The following is a 17,203-nucleotide window of genomic DNA, read 5'->3' as shown; positions in this document are numbered from 1 at the left end:
ATATGACGTGGTGGGCTGAGTGTGCGGGTACTCCTTCTCTCCGAGGAAGGAAAGGCTTTTAGAGCTGCCATTTATTTTTCTCTTGGTGTTTTCATATCCCTGACAACTCAAAACATGGAGTACTCCTTCTCTCCGAGGAAGGAAAGGCTTTTAGAGCTGCCATTTATTTTTCTCTTGGTGTTTTCATATCCCTGACAACTCAAAACACGGAGTTTTCTAAAACACCATTTGTCCACTCTGTTCTGGGAAGAGATCAGTACTGAGAGAAAGGAGTGCAACTTCAGAGCTAAAAAGGATTTCAGGGCTGGAACAGGCCACAGAATGATTCTGGGTGTTTCCTGAGGGACAGGCCACATCTATTAATTGAATCATGTTCACAACTTCTGAATAGGACCCATTTTCTCAAGTCCTAGGAGGACCCGTCCACCCCCAGGCAGGGTCAAGCTCCTACAACAGAGGGAGATAATTTGGGGTCATGAAGCCTCAGCCTTGGACCCTCCTCTCCTGGTTCTTCATACTATCTCCCTAGATGACCTCATTCAGACCCATGACCTTCAATATTAGTGTCTGCTGATGGCACCAACGTACATACAGCTTCAGGCCACGCTTCCCTTAGCTACAACTTGACCTCTGCACTTGGAGGCCTCACAGGCAACCAGAACTTAACAAGTGAAAAATGGAGCCCTTGGCATACTCCCCAAACCTGCCCTTGCCCTCCTCAGAATATACTATCTCTGTGTTTGTTTTTGTTTTTTTTTGAGACAGGTTCTCACTCTGTCGCCCAGGATGGAGTACAGTGGCAAGATCTTGGCTCACTGCAGCCTCCACCTCCTGGGCTCAGGTGATCCTCTTACCTCAGCCTCCTGAGTAGCTGAAACTACAGGTGTGTGCCACCACACTTGGCTAATTTTTAAAAAATTTTTTTGTAGAGATGAGGTGTTGCTACCTTGCCCAGGCCGGTCTCAAACTCCTGCACTCACACAATCCACCTGCCTTGGCCTCCGAAAGTGCTGAGAATACAGGTGTGAGCCATCATGCCCAGCCAGGAAAATACTACTTTTAACCATCCAGGACCTCAAGTGCTGGAAGTCACCAGTGACTCCTCCCCTTTCCCCAGCCCCCATTTCCAATTTGCCTGTACATCCTGTTCTTCCTCAAATCTCGTCTCCATTGCTGCAACCCTAGTCTACACCACCATCGTCTCCAAGGCACCAACACTTCCCAGATGGGTTCCTTTGTTCTATTTGTGCTCTCCTACAATCCCTCAGTGGGGGGCTATACTTAGAAAAACCCCTGGCTCCTTTCCATAAGCTATAAGGTCCTACAGGATCTAGTCCAACATTTTTCAAAGTGGCTCCTGGGAGTCCAGGAGGTCAAACTACTTTCCCAATACTCAATGTTACTTGCCTCTTCATTTACATTCTCTCAAAAGTACAGTTTTTCAGAGCCTATATGATGTGGGATGATGTCCTTGCTCCTGGCTACTGGAATGAGTGCTTGTACATTTTAAAATCTTCTGAGTTTTCATTTATTTTATTTGTATTTAAATAGAGATGGGGTCTTGCTACATTGACCAGGCTGGTCTTGAACTCCTAGCCTCAAGCGATCCTGCCATCTTGGCCTCCCAAAGTGCTGGGATTATAGGCATGAACCACCACACCTGGCATGAGTTTTCATTTCTAATATGGTAAATATTAATAGTAAATATAACCCCCATAAATAAAAACCCTTTGGGTTCCTCAATAATTTTTAAGAGTGTAAAGAAGTCCTAAGATTTTTTTTCAATTGAGTGTCTCTGAATTAGCCCCTGCCTCCCTTTCTAACTCCATCTCGACCCTTCTCTTATTCTTGGGGCTCCAGCCATTCCAGCCTCCTTCATCTTGAATATACATGTTTTTCCACCTCTGTCTATGCTGTTCCTCAAAGAGGCTTATCAAAGCCACCCCTGCCTTCCTATTCAATCACTACACCATCTTCATTTCCTCTATAAAACTCATGACCACTGGTAATTGTTTGCTTGTCATTGTCTACCTCCCCCACTGGACCATGCCTGCCCAGGGAGCTTCTTGTCTTTATTGACCACTGTGCCAGCACAGTGCCTGGCATGTCACAGGGACTGCAGAGACACTTCTGAAGAGGACAAGGAGGAGTCAATGAGTAGGTAAAGGAGGGAATATGTGGAGGAAACTGGCACTCGCCCCCAAGCCTCTGGGGAGGGTAGTTGTGTCACTGTTGCAACCACATTACCTGCTGGGGCACCTTGAAGCGGACATAGGAGCAGAGCTGAAGCATTTCGCTCATCTCTTCTGGGGTAGACGGGATCAAGGGAATCTTCTCCACGGCGGCAGAGTCCTGCAGTTCTTTGAGCCGTTGTATGAACTGATTATCAGTTGAGTACTGCAGGCCTGTGAGATTCAAACCCAAATGGTTTGACAATACATCCACCTTCTTACCAACCCCATTTTATATAGGGAACTTCCAGTAGAAGCCCTGAGTTAATATATTTAAGGTTTCTTTCATGAGTAAATTTCTTTTTTGTTGGTACTGCCATCCTTGCTCAAATCAAAACCACACTGAGAAACACACACAAAAAATCCTTCCACGTATTTCAGGGACTGGTTACTCACACTGTGGTCTGTGGACCAGGAGCATTGAAAGCCTGCAAGAAATGCAGATGCTTCCCCTCCCTGAGCCTCTTGAACCAGAATTTGCTTCTCACAAGTTACTCACACTGGTCCGTGGACCAGGAGCATTGAAAGCCTGCAAGAATTGCAGATGCTCCCGCTCCCTAAGCCTCTTGAACCAGAATTTGCATTCTCACAAGTTGCCAGGAGATTCCTATGTATGATAGAATTTAAGAAGGATTAGCCTTGAAGACAACTTGCCTGAGCACATCTGATTGTTGATGGGAAATGTGAGGAAACACATGACCGGAAGAAAAAACAGGGCTGGTACGAATGACTACTCCTTCCCTTGGCCGGTACTCAGGTGGTACTTTCTTATTTGGGGTCAGTAACAAAACACAGGGGAACTGGGAGGCTTCCGAGCTGTTCCTTGCTTCAGGGCAGCAACGCTGCTGCCTTCTCCAGAGTCGCTCTGCCTCTAGGAGAGCACTTGGCTGCTGTTGAGAAGGATTCTCTTTGAGATTGCTCATTATCTCCCATCACCTCAGGGCATGACACCAGAGTCCACAGAATTATGCAAAAGGGCAAAACTCATTTTCACTTCCAGCATGAAGCAAGCTTCTAGGCATTTAGCTTAGTCAAACGATTAGATTTTTTTTCACTTTAAGTTCTGGGATACAAGTGCAGAAGGTGCAGGTTTGTTACATAGGTATACGAGTGCTATGGTGGTTTGCTGTACCTATCAAACTGTCATCTAGGTTTTAGGCCCCACATGCATTAGGTATTTGTCCTAATGCTTTCCCTCCCCTTGACCCCCACCCACTGACAGGCACTGGTATGTGATGTTCCCCTCCCTGTGTCCACGTGTTCTCATTGTTCAGCTCCCACTTATGAGTGGGAACATGCAGTGCTTGGTTTTCTGTTCCTGTGTTAGTTTGCTGAGGATGATGGCTTCCAGCCTCATCCATGTCCCTGCAAAGGACATGAACTCATTTTTTTAAACGGCTGCATAGTATTCCACGGTGTATATGCGCCACATTTTCTTTATCCAGTCTATCATTGATGGGCATCTGGGTTGGTTACAAGTCTTTGCTATTGTAAGCAGTGCTGTAATAAACATGTATACATGTTCGATTTTTTAATTTTATTTTATATTTTTGTAGAGATGGGGTCTCCCCCAGGCTGGTCTTGAAAACCTAGCCTCAAGCAGTCCTCCCCTCTTAGCCTCCCAAAGTGTTGGGATTACAGGTGTGAGCGATCTCACCCAGCAAAACCTAGCAAAGAGCTAGATTTTACAAAGAAAGGCAATAGCATCAATAATATTGGTTGTGATGCAGAAATCCACACTTTATAAATCTATGTACAGTAAACCCTTGAAATCTAACACAGGTATGATGTATGGCCTTCAGGGTGCCATGAAACAGATGACACTATCTATTTCCTCTCTCTTTAAAACTAACCCTAGGTTAAATGTCACGTGGTATCCTGGACTGGATCCCAGAACAGAAGAAGGACATTAGTTGAAAAACTAAATGAAATCCAAATAAAGCCTGGAGTTCAGTTAACAGTAATATATCAATGCTGGTTTCTTAGTTGTGACCAATTTACTGTAGTAATGTGAGCTATTAACAATGGGGAAACTAAGTAAAGGTTATATGGGGCTCTCTATACCATCTCTGTAATATTTCTTTAAATTTAAAATTATTTCAAAATTTTTGGAAAGTTTATTTTAAAACCCTTGGTAGAATATAATCCTGAATTTATTTCTACTTTTTCATTTTCACATATAAACTTAATTTTAAATTTCCAACTGCAAATCAGATGTAAACGTTTTCTCTGAGCAAACAAACCTATACTTGAAAAAGCCAGTTAGATTTTACTTCCCATAAATGACTTAAAATCTAAAAACCTTCCATAGATGCTGTTCCTTCAATTCTCAAACTTCTGATGATGAGATCAAATAATTTCAGATATGGTACTTGAGAAAAAGAGAGGAGAAGACCCTTTGGTGGCTTGTCTTCAATTTCAATGTCCTTAACATTTCAAAACTGATTAGCTTTCAGAGTAGCAGAAGGATTTTAAAAGTTAGTTAAGTTCCGTTTCAGTAAAAGTCACTAATTGTTCAACTCATGGCTGGCTTCTAGTTGAATCACACAGAGGAAAGCAGGGGATATGAGTCACATAAAGGAGGCAGTAAATATGCAAGGACTTCCAAACATCACAGTTCGGGTTCTGGAGTCAGGCAGTCTGGACTCTTGATCCTATCGTGGTTCTGGCATTAATGAATTTCTTTGTGCCTCAATGTTCCCATTTATAAAATGGGCATAATATCTTGACCTGGATGGTAACTGCATACATAAAAAGTCACTGAGATGCACATTTCAATTTAGATAATTTACTATGTAAATAATACCCCAAAAAAGCACCAAAGGCAGAGGGAGAGAGAGGCTGGGTATGGTGGCTCACACCTGTGATCCCAGCACTTTGGGAGGCAGAGGTGGGCAGATCACTTGAGGCCAAGAGTTCAAGTGATTCCTACCAACAGGATCCTGGCCAGCAGAATTCAAGTTTACCTGGCCAACACTGTAAAACCCCACCTCTACTAAAAATACAAAAAATTAGCTGGGCACGGTGGCACACGCCTGTAATCTCAGCTACTTGGGTGGGTGGCTGAGGCACAAGAATTGCTTGAACTCAGGAGGTTGAGGCCACAGTGAGCCATGATTGCACCACTGCAGTCCCGTCCAGGAAACAGACTGAGACTCTGTCTCAAAAAAAAAAAAAAAAAAGAGGAAGATAGAGGAAAAAATACAATTTTCATCTATTTTATATTATAAACACAAGTTTGAAGACTCATGGAAGAAAAATAAATTTAAAACTCCAACTTCAAATGGTAATATCTGAGAATATGTTTCAGTTCACATTGACATACTTACATATAACAACAGAGAAACTAAAGTTTGACTTTTTGTTTTTTTGTGTGTGACAGAGTCTTGCTCTGTCACCCAGGCTGGAGTAACTGTGTATGTAAAAAGTCATTGAGGTGCACATTTAAATTTGGACAATTTACTACGTACGTGTAAATAATACCCCATAAAGCAGCAAAGGGAAATGGAGAGAGAGGCTGGGTACAGTGGCTCATGTCTGTAATCTGATCTCACCACAACCTCCACCTCCTGGGTTCAAGCGATTCTTCCATCACAGCCTCCCGAGTAGCTGGGATTACAGGCGTGTGCCACCACACCCAGCTAATTTTTGTATTTTTAGTAGAGACAGGGTTTCACCATGTAGGCCAAGATGGTCTTGATCTCTTAACCTCATGATCTGCCTGCCTCAGCCTCCCAAGTGCTGGGATTACAGACGTGAGCCACTGTGCCTGGCCCCACCTCAAAATCTTGGTGGAACAAGGCTGGTTCTATATTTTCAAAATCAGTCTGGTTATGATTATGATTATCTAACTATTGGTTGGTTAGAGTTATCAATAAAACACTGCATATCTCTCAAGCATACATCAAAAAGATGATTCTAAAAAATAGTCATAGCAGAGTTGCTATGACTAGCTACCTGTTTCTTCAGGGATTCATCCCTGGGGAGGGATGTTTCAGCCTCATAACTTACCAGCAGGACACACAAGACAAAGGCTGGAGACATCTGACGGGTAGTAAGCAGCATACACCCCAGCCACGTGGCCACCCATGGAGGTGCCTATCAGGTGGAAAGGTTTTTTGTTCAGCTTGAGGCATTCTACAAACTAGGAAGGGAAATGAGAAAGTGGCTTGGTTACACAGCTGTAGACAATGACAATGGTGATTACAGCATAGAAACCCCCTGAACTTCCTATGGAAAACTGAAAATGAGTACTGTTTAAAGAGAGTCTGAAACTCTCCTGGATCTATTATAAGATGAGCACTGTGGCATGTATGGACTTCTCTTTATCTGGCACAATAGATTGAGAGGTCATTTATAAATATAAAATCAACAGGGATTCCGCTAATTAATGAGTCAGCAAACTTTTCTTTCTTTCCTTTTTCTGAGACAGGATCTCACTCTGTTGCCCATGCTGTAGTGCAGTGGTGTGATCACCAAGGTTCACTGCAGCTTTCACCTCTGGGGCTCAGGAGCTCCTCCCAGTTCAGCCTCCTGAGCAGCTAGAACTACAGGCATGTACCACCACATCTGGCTAATTTTTTTTTTAGATGAGGTTTCACCATATTGCCCATGCTGATTAAATTCTTTATAAAGGTCCAGAGAGTAAATATTTTCTTCTTTGAGAGCCATATAATCTGTTGCAACTATTCAACTCTGCTGTTGCAGGCAAAAGCAGTCAAAGGCAATATGTATTAAATAAATGAATCAGTGTGGCTGTGTTCCAATAAAATTTAGTTTACAAAAATAGGTACAAGCTAAACAGAGTCCATGGGCTGTACTTAGAGGGCTAATTTAAAGCTCTCTTGTCCATCTGACCATCCATTTGTCTATTCAACTATCCCTCCATCCGATCATCCAATCAGCCATCCACCCAACTATTCACCCATCTAAAAAATATTTATTGGCTATCTATTATGTATAGGAAACTATGATTAGATGTTGAAAAACACAGCAAAGAGCCAAAAAGACAAGGTTCCTGGCCTAATTTAAAGAACAGTTTATTGGAGGAAACAGGTATTAAATATCCTCATTTGGGGAAAGTACTTAAGATCAGCCTGAAACTTATGGGCTACCACATTTTGAAATGGCTCATAAATTCCTATGACCTTGAAGGCCCAGCCAGAGAAGGCTAGAGCTCGATTCTCAAACAGGTGCTAGGAATAGATATTAAAGCAGGTTACAATGTGAAGAACACCCTCCCAGCTGGGCAGAGGGGCTATGACTGTTATCACATAGCTGGTAAAGAGAAAAGTAGATCCCTAGGGAGGGAACTGGTTTTAAGAAATTCTAAACCCCTTTCCAAAGAGTTGAGCAAATGCTCAGATTGTATTTCGTTACAAACAACTGCCAATAGGCTTAGAGTTGAACAGTCTGTAATAGGCCCTGGCCCTCCATTGCCAACTGGAGATATCAGGTTGCCATTTGGCTCCAATCACTTGTAGACAGACTGTACCAGAGACGGGTCAGGAGGTAGCATGGGACTCTCTTCCCTGCTCTCCAGCCTTGGACATGCAATAGTGGCTAAGGCAATCTGGGCAATCCTTTGTGGAGCCTTCTGCTTACCTGGTGTATCCTCTTGACTTGCCCATCTATGGACAGGTCATCCAGGGAGGAACGGGTAGTGCCCTCATGTCCTGGCATGTCCACGCAGATCAAGTGCAGGTTCTTTGGAAGGAACTGAGGACACACAGACCCAAAGAGTCAGTATGTGGTGTGCCAAACATGTCTGCCCATTTTCTTGGGAGGTTGCCCCATGTATACGTGACCTGGACAGCCATCCCTGGGGATGTATGAGTCTTGGCCACTCAGTGCTTTTTTTGTTTGTTTTATTGAGATGGAATCTTGCATTGTCACCTGGGCTAGAGTGCAATGGCATGATCTTGGCTCACTGAAACCTCTGCCTCCCAGGTTCATGCAATTCTCCTGCCTCAGCCTCCCAAGAAGCTGATATTACAGGTGCACATCATCACGCCTGGCTAATTTCTTTTTTTTTTTTTTTTGCATTCTTAGTAGAGATGGTGTTTCACTATGTTGGCCAGGCTGGTCTTGAACGCCTGACCTCATGATCTGCCCACCTGCCTTGATGTCCCACTGCAAGTGTCTGGCCACTAAGTGTTTTACCCCAGTAATGTGAATAAGCATTGCCAGTATCCTCATTGGGAGCAGAGGCCCCCAAAGATTAATACATAGATGGAAGCAGGCTCAGGAGATGCCTGTAAAAAGGTGACAAAGTAGGGGCAGCAGGCTTAAGTCTCTTGCTGTTTCTTCCTACCAGTTGACATGTACTACCTCCTCCTTTCCCCCACCCCTTCCACACTTCCTCCAGCCATGCAACTGCTGACTTGGAACTGGAAAGGATGGTTCTGTTCTCCCATATCCTGGCCAGCTCCAGAGCCAACAGAAGCAACGTTTTCCCCAAGAATCACGTCTGATCACCCCAATTCTGGTTTGTTTGGTTTCTTTTTACATTAAAGTCTAATTCTCAAAATTATTCTTATCCTAAAACACCTTCTTCCATTTAGATATGTACCACTTTTAACCAGGAAACTGAGAAACATAAGTTACCAACAAATGAACATCCAGTTAGAAGAAAGATGCTTATCTGAGGAGGGGGGCAGAAAGTAAGGGGTTCATCAAGGCATGAAGATGACTGTCCTCATGGTGGAATTTGGAAATAAGAACACAAGGAACTAGAGGCTGTGCGAGTCCTTTCCTCCTGGTGGAGATGATACTTGGGATCCCTCAGGTATGGTCTTGCCTGAGGTGGGAGCCAGGGATGCTTTCTGCCCAAGACTTCCACCAGCCCCAACCTTCACAGCTGATCATGCTTACCAAGGGCAGCACGTTGCCACACCCAAGTAAACCAAGACAAAAAGTGACTTGGAGAACTCTTCCAGAAAGCTGCCAGATCAAGACTGTTTCGCTAAATGGCAAAGGAAAAGAAAAAAACGAGCGTAGAAGAGGGAGTGGGAAGAAAAAGCAAAGAAGGAGTGAAGGAAGAAGATGGAGGGGAAGGAAGTGAAGAAACCTGGAGTACAAAGAAACAAATGACTCTTTAAAAGGCCACCTCTGCCAGCTCTGATCATCACAGCAGTTCTGAGATACAGCTGTGTCAGAAACCTCCCCAAAGAAATAATCCATGAGGTGAAAAGATTTCTAAGCCATAGGTTTTATATATAATATTCACCACAATACATTTTTTTCTGACAAAAAAAGAGTAACATATTGCATTAGCTTTTTGTTGTTGTTGTTTGTTTATGAGACAGGGTCTCACTCCTGTCTCCCAGGCTAGAGTACAGTAGCATGATCTTGGCTCTGCAGCCTTGACTTCCCAGGCTCAGGTGATTCTTCCATCTCAGCCACCCAAGTGGCTGAGATTACAGGTGCATGCCACCATGCCTAGCTAAGTTTTTTGTATTTTTTTGTAGAGACAGAATCTCCCTATGTTGCCCAGCCTGGTCCCAAACTCCTGGGCTCAAGTGATCTGCCCGCCTTGGCCTCCCAAAGTGGGGATTACAGGTGTGAGGCACTGTGCCAGGCCACACTGCATTAGTTCTCATATGACTTGAACCATCACAGTTCTGAGTTCCCTTTGCTTTCCACCACTGTTGATGACATCATGTCCTAGTGGAAACCCTTTTTTCCCCTCTTCCTTTTTTTTTTTTTTTTTTTTTTGAGACAAAGTCTTATTCTGTTGCCCAGGCTAAGTGTAGGGGCACAATCATGGCTCACTGAAGCCTTGACCCCCCCAGGTTCAAGCAATCTTTCCACCTCAGCCTCCTGAGTAGCTGGCACTACAGGCCTGCTCCACCACACTTGGCTAATTTTTTTATTTTTTGTAGAGACAGGGTTTCTTTATGTTGTCCAGGCTGGTTTCAAACTCCTGAACTCAAGTAATCCTCCTGCCTTAGCCTCCCAAAGTGCTGGGATTACAGGCATGAGCCACCACACCCAACTCCCTTTTCTTATAAGAGAGAAGAATCTAGCATTGCACCTTGACCACACTGAGCCACATATCCTTGTGTGCAGAGAATCCGTGGAGCATGAGGATGGAGGGTTTGTGGCCAGGCCTGCCCCGGAAGGAATAACAGAACTGATAGTCTTCATGGTGAACATAGCGGACTTGCATGCCCAATGTCCTCCGCCAGTACCTGGAGGGGGTGGGAAATAAAGACAAAGCAAAATCAGTAAGCTCTGGATAAGTGGCTTCCAGAAAGGCACAGGTCCTCTCTGTAAGTCTTACTTAGTGGAAACACAAACACTTCTCCAGCCCTTGTCCTCTATCAGTCGCCAGAGCTTCACCCTCAGGAAACATGAAGCCAGACCAATCCAGAGAACACCTTCAATGAACTATTTTGGTATATGCTTTACTAATCACTCTAACATGGGAGATGTGGTGTTTTCTTAAGAAGCATGCCACACATAATAACCTTTTGACACTATGTCTTTCTAGAGATTTTGAGAGTGATAACTTATTTCTTGAGAACCATCTGCACTGGTCCTCTGGCTTTGTTCCTCATAACATATGGCAGCTGGTTGAAAGCTCAGCTTCTGCTGGTTACATAAGACTTGGCAGTGCTGGACTTTGGCCTCAAATTGATTTCAATATAAAATTACCATCTAAACAAATTGAACCCTCTGCATGGTGAATCCCTCCAAGATGAGAGATAATTAATTCAATCAGAGATGTACTTTGTAAGCTACTTTACACTAAGAAGTAGCCAAGTCTTGCAAAAGCAAATAACCTAAACTGACTGGTCTTAACTCTGTGTATAAAATAAGCAGAGAGGGAGAGAGGATACATATTCATATTTACTTTTATCTGCATACAAAAACCGTGGGAGCATACATAAGATTTTTTTGTTTGCTTGGTTGGGTTTTTTGTTGTTGTTTTTGGTTTTTTGTTTTTTTTTACCTTGTCTGAGTGAGATTTAATTGTGCACTGAGGTGGCCAAAATTTTTTTAAATTACATTTTAGGTTTTGGGGTACATGTGAAGAACATGCAAGATTGTTGCATAGGTACACATGTGGCAGTGTGATTTGCTGCCTTCCTCCCCTTCACCTATATCTGGCATTTCTCCCCGTGCTATCTCTCCCTAACTCCCCACCCCCTGCTGTCCCTCCCCTATTTCCCCTCAGCAGACCCCAGTGTGTGATGCTCCCCTCCCTGTGTCCATGTGTTCTCATTGTTCAACACCCACCTATGAGTGAGAACATGCAGTGTTTGATTTTCTGTTCTTGTGTCAGTTTGCTGAGAATGATGTTTCCAGGTTCATCCATGTCCCTACAAAGGACACGAACTCATGGTTTTTGATGGCTGCATAGTATTCCATGGTGTATATGTGCCACATGTTCCCTGTCCAGTCTATCATCGATGGGCATTTGGGTTGGTTCCAGGTCTTTGCTATTGTAAACTGTGCTGCAATGAACATTCGTGTGCATGTGTCCTTATAGTAGAACGATTTATAATCCTTCGGATACATATGTAGTAATGGGATTGCTGGGTCAAATGGAATTTCTATTTCTAGGTCCTTGAGGAATCGCCACACTGTCTTCCACAATGGTTGAACTAATTTACACTCCCACCAGCAGTGTAAAAGTGTTCCTATTTCTCCACATCCTTTCCAGCATCTGTTGTGTCCAGATTTTTTAATGACTGCCATTCTAACTGGTGGTTTTTTTTGTTTGTTTTTGTTTTTTTTTTTTTTTTTTTTTGAGATAGAGTCTCATTCTGTGACCCAGGCTGGGGCAATCTTGGCTCACTGCAACCTCGAACTCCAGGGCTCAAGCAATTCTTGTGCCTCAGCCTACCGAGTTTCTGGGATTACAGGCACACACTACCATGCCTGGCTAATTCCTGTATTTTTAGTAAAGATGGGGTTTCACCATGTTGGCTAGGCCAGTCTCAAACTCCTGGTCTCAAGTGATCTGCCTGCATTGGCCTCCCAAAGTGCTGAGATTACAGGCATGAGCCACTGTGTCCAGCCACAAGATACTATTAAGATGAATATCTGGAGTGGAGGTAGGGAATAAGATGAGAAATAGGTGGACAGGAAACAGAGATGGAAGGCAGACTTTTACTGGGTTTCTTTTTTTTTCTGAGATGGAGTCTCACTCTGTCGCCCAGGCTGGAGCACGGTGGCACAAGCTCAGCTCACTGCCTCCCAGGTTTAAGCAATTCTCCTGCCTCAGCCTCCTGAGAAGCTGGAATTACAGGCATGCACCACCACAACCCGCTACTTTATGTATTTTTTAGTAGAGATGGGGTTTTGCCATGTTAGCCAGGCTAGTCTTGAACTCCTGACCTCAAGTGATATGCCTGCTTTGGCCTCCCAAAATGCTGGGGTTACAGGAATCCGGCCAGTTAAACTGCACTCGGCCAGTTTCTTTTGAAACATTTTAAATTACTGCATTGCCTACTCAAAATGTAAAAAACATAATAGCACTGGCCAGCTTAAACGCTCTTCTTACAACAAGGCAAGTATATTTCAAAATTCTAATCAAAACATCATAACATGACTTTGTTCATCCATTCACATCCCAGCTCATTACTTACTGGCTTTGAGTGTTCCCTCCAAAACTCATGTTGAAATTTGACTGCCATTGTGAGGTGGGACTGTTAAGAGGTAATTAGGTCCTGACAGCTCTGCCTTCATAAATAGATTAATGCCATTATTGAGAGAGTGGGTTCCTGATAAAAGTGAGTCTGGCACCCTCTTACCTCTGGCTCACTCTTACAGTCTCTTTTTCTTCTACCTTCTACCATGGGATGACACAGCAGGAAAGCCCTTGCCAGATCCTGGCACTATTCTCTTGGACTTCTCAACCTCCAAAACCATAAACCAAACAAATTTCTTTTCTTTATAAATTACCTAGTCTGTGGTATTCTGCTGCAGCAACACAAAATGGAATAAGACACTATGTAATCTTATAATATGAGGAAATGCTGCATTACACGAAGAATATAGCAAAGATTAAATGAGGTGATCCATGTACAAAGTTTTATTCAATGCCCAGGACATGGTAAGTATTCAATACATTATAGTTATTAGCATTATGTAAAGATGATTTTGTCCTTCCAAATATATCATTTGCCAAAAATTAAAAGGAAAAATTAGGGGGAAATTTTGCAATTAATATGGCAGCTACAGATTGATATCCTTAATAAATAAAAAGCTTACAAACTGATCTCAACCATGCTAAAACCCCAATTCCACACTAGGCAAAATAAATGAAAAGGTTCCTCTGAGCAGAAAAGATATTAAGGACTAACAAACATAGAAAACATGTTCAAGTTCACTAGTAATTAAAAATATGAATACTGCACCAACATGGATGGAACTGGAGATCATTATGTTAAGTGAAACAAGCCAGGCGCAGAAAGACAAACATCACATGTTCTCTCTTATTTATGGGATCTAAAAATCAAAATAATGGAGATCATGGGCATAGAGAGTAGAAGGATGGTTACCAGAGGCTGAGATGAATGACTGGGGGTAGGAGAGAAGTGGGAATGGTTAATGGGTACAAAAGAAAAATAGAAAGAATGAATAAGACCTACTATTGATAGCACAACAGGGTGACTATAGTCAGTAATAACTTAGTTGTATATTTTAAAATAACTTAAAGCATGTAACTGGATTGGTTGTAACTCAAAGGATAAATGCTTACGGAGACAGATACCCCATTCTCTATGATGTGCTCATTTCACATGGCATACCTGTATCAAAACATCTCAGGTACCCCATATATATATACTATGTAGCCCTCAAAATGTTTTAATAAAAAATTTATTAAAAATATTAATACCCTCTATGAGCTGCTAAATTAGAAAAGTGGTGGGGTTTTTTGTTGAGATGGGCTCTTACTCTGTCACCCAGGCCGGAGTGTAGTGACACAATAATGGTTCACTACACCCCTGTCTTCCTGGGCTCAACTGATCCTCCCACTGCAGCCTCCTGAATAGCTGAAATTACAGGTGCATATACCATGCCTGGCTAATTTTAAAATTTTTTTGGTAGAGACCGTGTCTCCCTGTGTTGCCCAGGCTGGGTCTCAAACTCAAGTGATCTGCCATTGAGCCACTGCGTAGCATGCGTGTGTGTGCGTTTATATATAACCAGTTACAAAGTTCAGCCTTTCTGAAAGCAATCTGGCATAAAATATCAAGAATCTTTGAAACCTCATGCCCCTAGTTGACCAGTAATTATAGTTCCAAGAATAATCTGTCTCAAGGAAATAAGCAGAAACCTTGAAAAAAAAATTTTTTTAAAGCTGTTCCAGCCAGTGTTATGTGTTATTTAAATTAGAAAAAAAATCAGTACTAACCATAGTGTCCATAAACAGGAAATATATTAGATAAACTACCATATAGCTGGGCAATGTCATATTTTATTATTTAAAACTGAGTTTTCAAAGAATATTAAGTAACACGGAAAAATATTTATGACATGATGTCAAATGAAAAAAACAGGACCCAATTTTTAAAAATAGTATGGATTCCAATTCTGTAAAAAAAAAAAGCTGTAAGTGTACACAGATGAGGTGGTCGGGGAGAGAGGCAGGAAGAACAAAAGAAGCACTGAAGAAAATTATTCCAGGGAATATAGGTAATTTACATTTTCTTTGTGTTACCTTTTTATTTTAAAATAATTTATTTATTATTTTTGGTACACGGAGTGGGGTTCAAATGAGTTACATTTTTGTTTTGTTTTGTTTTGTTTTGTTTTTGAGATGGAGTCTGATTCTGTTGCCAGGCTGGAGTGCAGTGGCAGGATCTCAGCTCACTGCAACCTCCACCTCCTGGGTTCAAGTGATTTCCCTGCCTCAGTCTCTTGGATAGGTGGGACTACAGGTACGTGCCACCACACCCAGCTAATTTTTTATATTTTAGTAGAGACAGTGTTTCACCGTGTTGGTCAGGATGGTCTCAATCTCCTGACCTTGTGATCCGCCCACCTGGCCTCTCAAAATGCTGAGGTTACAGGCATGAGCCACCACGCCCAGCCAAGGTTACGTTTTTATAATCATCAAATTCTCTATAACTAAAAGTACAGTGCAATATCACGGAAGAGCTGGGAGGACCTAGTGGAAAAGATGAAACTTCAGCAGACTACTGGATACTCAACATACATCAGCTGGAGGCTGGAAAAGGGATGCCAGGAGGTAGAGACAGCAGAGGCAAGGGCCTGGGGGAGAGCCAGGTATGACTTGAACCAGAGTGAAGAGACACAGGGTTGGAAGGTGGCCAGACTGCCAGACTCAGGAATTGAGGGCTTCTTCATTACCAGATGGAGCTCTTTGGTACCACTTGATATTTTTCATTAAATTGGTACATCCACTGGACAACTTTATCTAGGTTCCAGAAACAAGGAGCTGGAGAACTAATTTTTTTTTTTTTTTTTTTTTTGAGATGGAGTTTCACTCTTGTTGCCCAGGCTGGAGTACAGTGGCACCATCTCGGCTCACTGTAACCTCCACCTCCTAGGTTCAAGCAATTCTCCTGCCTCAGCCTCCTAAGTAGCTGGGATTATAGGTACACGCCACCATGCCCAGTTAATTTTTGTATTTTTTTAGTAGAGTCAGGGTTTTACCATGTTGGCCAGGCTGGTCTTGAGCTCCTGACCTCAGATGATCTGCCTACCTTGGTCTTTCAAAGTCCTGGGATTATAGGCGGACCCAGAGAACTAATATTTTCAAATGATCCCCTCAAGGAAAGAGTAGGAAGATGACATCAGGTCAGCTGAAAAATTCTAAAAGACTAATGGCCCAGATGGAAAAAATAATTTCTTTGGTTTAATGATAATAGAAAATAGAGAACAGATTACCTCTAATTCACAAAAGCAGAACCTTACAGAACAGAAACAAAGAGAAGAATTAGGTGTGATGAATAGATGTCTCAAGAGCAAGATCTTTTACAATCTCAGTACAAGAGCCAAATTGCTCCTCTTTCAGGGACAGAAGTAATTGAAGGCTCTATTGACCTAAATAGAAAAGCCCCAAAGAGGACCTCCCCGGGGTTGCTGTTTGATAAAGCCTCCCGGACTCCACAGTCCTCATTCCGTAAGTCTCTTTTTCTAGTTAAGAGGAACCTCTGAAGAAAAGTACTTACAGTTTTTTTATACTGTGGTAAAATAGACTTAACATAACATTTACCATGTTAACCATTTTAAGTGTATAATCAATGACATTCGTGCATTCATAACATTGTAAAACCATCCCCACTATCCATTCCTAGAACTTTTCATCATCGCAAATAGAAACTTTGTACCCATTAAACATTAACTCCTCATCTTCCCTTCCCCCAGTCCCCCAGCAACCTCTATTCTATTTCTCTATGAGTTTGCCTATTCTGGGTAAAAGTGGAATCATACAAAATTTGTTCTTTGTGTCTGGTTAGTTTCACTTAGCACAGCTGTTCTCAAGGGTCATCCATGTTGTATTAATAGCATGCATCAGAGTGTCACTCCTTTTTAAGGCTGAATCATATTTTATTGTGTGTATATACCACATTTTGTTTATCCACTTGTCTGTTGGACATTTAGGTTATTTCCATCTTTGAGCTATTATAAAGAATGCTGCTATGGACATTGGTGTGCACACTGAGACCCGGCTTGCAATTCTTTGGGATTGATACTCAAAGTGGAATTGCTGGATCATATGTTAAATGTTTAACTTTCTGAGAAGTCAACAAACTTGTGCATAGCAGTTACACTATTTTATATTCCCAAGAGCAATGCACAGGGGCTTCCGATCTCTCCTCATCTTCACCAACACTTATTTTCCATTTTTTAAAAGTTATGTATATTTTACCACAATAAAAAGAAACAAACCAGGCTGGACATGGTGGCTCACAGCTGTAATCCTAACACTTTGGGAGGCCGAGGTGGGTGGAATGCTTGAGCCCAGGACTTCAGCCTGTCTCTACAAA

At 42.4% G+C, this 17,203-nt stretch overlaps 1 protein-coding gene across 17 annotated transcripts in view; it reads right to left on the bottom strand.

Annotated features, from left to right (window-relative positions):
• ABHD6 (abhydrolase domain containing 6, acylglycerol lipase) overlaps window positions 1-17,203 on the bottom strand; it is a 57,123-nt gene that overhangs the window by 15,915 nt on the left and 24,005 nt on the right. For all 17 annotated transcript variants that reach the window (XM_078351316.1, XM_078351310.1, XM_035275910.3 and 14 more), the window contains 4 exons: window positions 10,267-10,423; window positions 7,836-7,949; window positions 6,243-6,375; window positions 2,248-2,405 (listed from right to left, as the gene is read on the bottom strand). In XM_078351316.1, the coding sequence (XP_078207442.1) occupies window positions 2,248-2,405; window positions 6,243-6,375; window positions 7,836-7,949; window positions 10,267-10,423 (562 nt within the window). The remainder of the gene's footprint in view (window positions 1-2,247; window positions 2,406-6,242; window positions 6,376-7,835; window positions 7,950-10,266; window positions 10,424-17,203) is intronic.

Source organism: Callithrix jacchus, chromosome 15 (assembly GCF_049354715.1).
Source record: "Callithrix jacchus isolate 240 chromosome 15, calJac240_pri, whole genome shotgun sequence".
Taxonomy (NCBI): domain Eukaryota; kingdom Metazoa; phylum Chordata; class Mammalia; order Primates; family Cebidae; genus Callithrix; species Callithrix jacchus.
This window is presented reverse-complemented; position numbering and strand designations above follow the sequence as displayed.